The sequence below is a fragment of the Caenorhabditis briggsae genome (assembly GCF_000004555.2).
Source record: "Caenorhabditis briggsae complete genome, chrV, whole genome shotgun sequence".
Lineage (NCBI taxonomy): Eukaryota > Metazoa > Nematoda > Chromadorea > Rhabditida > Rhabditidae > Caenorhabditis > Caenorhabditis briggsae.
In genome coordinates, this window is record NC_013488.2 from 13,351,864 (window position 1) to 13,354,877 (window position 3,014).

The 3,014-nt window shown below is 38.0% G+C and overlaps 1 protein-coding gene across 1 annotated transcript in view; it reads left to right on the top strand.

Annotated features, from left to right (window-relative positions):
• The window catches only part of Cbr-coq-6, a gene marked incomplete at both ends in the record, with an annotated part of 3,387 nt that extends 619 nt beyond the window's left edge, over positions 1-2,768 (top strand). The window contains 6 exons of the mRNA XM_045237985.1: positions 624-919; positions 1,780-1,884; positions 1,931-2,107; positions 2,155-2,333; positions 2,378-2,439; positions 2,482-2,768. Coding sequence (XP_045096732.1) covers positions 624-919; positions 1,780-1,884; positions 1,931-2,107; positions 2,155-2,333; positions 2,378-2,439; positions 2,482-2,768 — 1,106 coding nt within the window. The remainder of the gene's footprint in view (positions 1-623; positions 920-1,779; positions 1,885-1,930; positions 2,108-2,154; positions 2,334-2,377; positions 2,440-2,481) is intronic.
• Positions 2,769-3,014: the final 246 nt, after the last annotated feature.

Sequence of the window (3,014 nt, forward strand, 5' to 3'; positions counted from 1 at the left end):
ATCAGTTGACAACTTTTTTATATCTTTCATAAAAATCGAGATAAATTGGCTCAAAGTAAAAAATTAGAGTGGCGGGGGGGGGGGGTCCTGTTATTAGCGTTGTTATGATATCTTTCGTCATAGTTTGAAGATAACAGAACAAGAGTTCTGCCAACATTAACTAGATTTTTTCGAAATTTTTCATCGAAATTTATTGTCTAGACACTGTATACAGTATAGTAGACCTTGTGATGTTCCTATCTTCGCCCATATCAATTTCTCTGCGTCTCTCATCTCTTATCTCTTCCGTCACATCATCACCAATCGTCGTGTGATTCGCGTGAATNGACACGCGGCATAAAAATTACCATACTTGAAACATCAGAGCCCCGGGGTTTTCACATGTGAAAAAAACTGAATTTTCAGAAAATTTGCATATGTTTTTGGTAAAATATCATCTTTACTCCGTTGTTTGCAAACTTTCTGTTTGGCAGAAGTTTTCATATTTTTAACTGACCCCAAAATTTTTATAAACAGGAAAAAATTACTGGAAACCCGGTCCGATATGGACCGGCCCAGGGCGAGAAGTTTTTGAGAAACCCGCCCCTTTGCGAGTATGATAATTATCAAACTTTATCTTCTAGAACTGGGAGTGTGGGAACGAATCAATTCACATCGTGCCAAGAAAGTGAATCGATTATTCGTTTTCGATAGTTGCTCAACGTCGGAAATTGAATTTGAAAGAGGCCAGAATGAAGAGGTCGCATATATTATTGAAAACGATTTGATCGTCGGATCCCTCTATGAAAAACTAGCGGATTATAAGAATGTCGATGTGAAAACTGGAGCAAAAGTTGAAGTTTGTTTCATTCCGAACGGATTGGAGAATATGGCAACAATTAAATTGGAGAATGGAGATGTTATCGAGACAAGTCTTTTAGTAAGTATTATTCTGGTACAAAAGTGTGGAACCGAAACGCATGTGGCCGTAGGTCTCACAACTACCGTAACTCAGGCCCTGAAACAAGCGGTAAAGATCTACTGACATACGCAGTGTAGAAAAAAATTGCTTTTCGTTTATTTCTGGAAACTTCTCGAATCTTCTCGAAAAATTAGCGATTTTTTCTTTGATTTTTTGCAATGTTTTTAGACCTTTTTGAGTTTTCTAGCCATTTTCAAATATTCCTTTTCGATTTTTCCGGTATTTTTAAACTGAAATTTGATAGAACGGTTTTCGTGAAGAATACTGTAGGTTACTGTAGAAAACCAATTTCCTTTTGTAATTTTTTTCAACTGTGTAACGTGAAAAAAAAGCTATAGAATATAGTAATCTACAGTAATCTTCCGGAACACCGTTCCATCAAATTTCAGACAAAAAACCGGGAAAATCGGAAAATAATCATTGAAAATAGTTGAAAAACCTAAAAAGGTCTAAAAATTTAGCAAAAAATCAAAGAAAAAAAAATCAATTTTTCTCTCGAAAAATTTTTCGGAGTTTCAGTTTTGGAGGGAATTCAGAAAAAAGGATTCGAGAACATTTCAGAAGTGTCCAGGAAAGGACCAGAAGTGATTTTTCGAGATTTTGCCAATTTTTGTTTGTAAAAGGAAATTGAGTGCATTGAATCTAGTGCATTGAATCAACATATTTTTCTGCACTGTGTTTATCAGTAGGTCTTTACCGCTAGTTTCAGAGCCCGGGTTACTGTAGTTGTCGTTGTGAGACCTTCGGCCACGGCCACAGTTCCGATTTTTGTAACATCACTATAGCAACTAATTTTCATTGATTCCGAGTAATTTCAGATTGGTGCCGATGGTGTCAACTCGAAAGTTCGTCATGCATCGAATGTCGACTACACTACGTTCAATTATAATCAGCATGGACTAGTTGGAATAGTCAATATTGAGGTCAGCATTAGATGATGTTACTATACTATTTCATTCTATACTTCAGACCGCCAATGGAAAGAACGAAACCGCTTGGCAACGTTTCACCACACTCGGTCCTGTTGCCCTTCTCCCTCTCTCCGATACGATTTCTGGTCTGACGTGGTCCACAAGTCCCGAAGAAGCACAACGATTAAAGCAACTTCCAGCTGATCAGTTTGTAGATGAACTTAATTCTGCATTGGTTAGTTTTGAATTTCCTAAATCTGACCGAAAAAGAAACTATTTCAGTTCTCACAAGACGACCAGCTGCCATACGTGAATCAGGCAATCTTCGCTTTGAACAAAATGAATCCATTCCGAACAGAAACATTTGGACGCAAAGCAGAAGGAACTACACCTCCACACATCATTTCAGTTCAAGACAAAAGTCGAGCATCGTTTCCTCTTGGCTTTGGAAATGCACATAGGTATTTAAGAGAGAAATTCAATTACAGTAATTCATTCAATTCAGCTATATCACCACACGATGCGCGTTGATTGGGGATGCTGCTCATAGAATGCATCCACTTGCAGGTTAGCACAATCTCTGGTTCTCATTACGGTGATATTTTGTAGGACAAGGTGTGAATCTTGGTTGGAGCGATGTACAAATTCTGGACAAAATACTTGGAGATGCAGTACGAGAAGGAGCAGATATCGGAAGCATCACATATCTTCGAGAATACGATTCAGCTGCACAGAAGCATAATCTGCCCGTTATGGTTTCTGTCGATCTGCTAAATCGAATCTACCGTACCGATGCGCCCGCGATTGTTGCTGCTCGAGCGTTTGGCCTGAACGCATTTAATTCTCTGGGACCTGTCAAAAACTTTCTCATGAATTATTTATCAGCACATCGGTGAACAATTTCCGGTTTATTGTTGGTCAGTATAAATTAGTTTTCTGTTTATGTTGATAGTTTTTGAATAAATGTAGTGTTTCTGTTAAAATCGACTTCAAAGTTTTCAATACGTGCACTTCATCGGACATGGTTCTGGAGTGTCATGATGGTTAGAATGTGAATTAGGAATTCTCTTTATCTAGAGCCTGTCATTAAGGTTAGAACTTGCGTGTCATTAAGGTTAGAACTTGAAAAAAATGCACTCTGT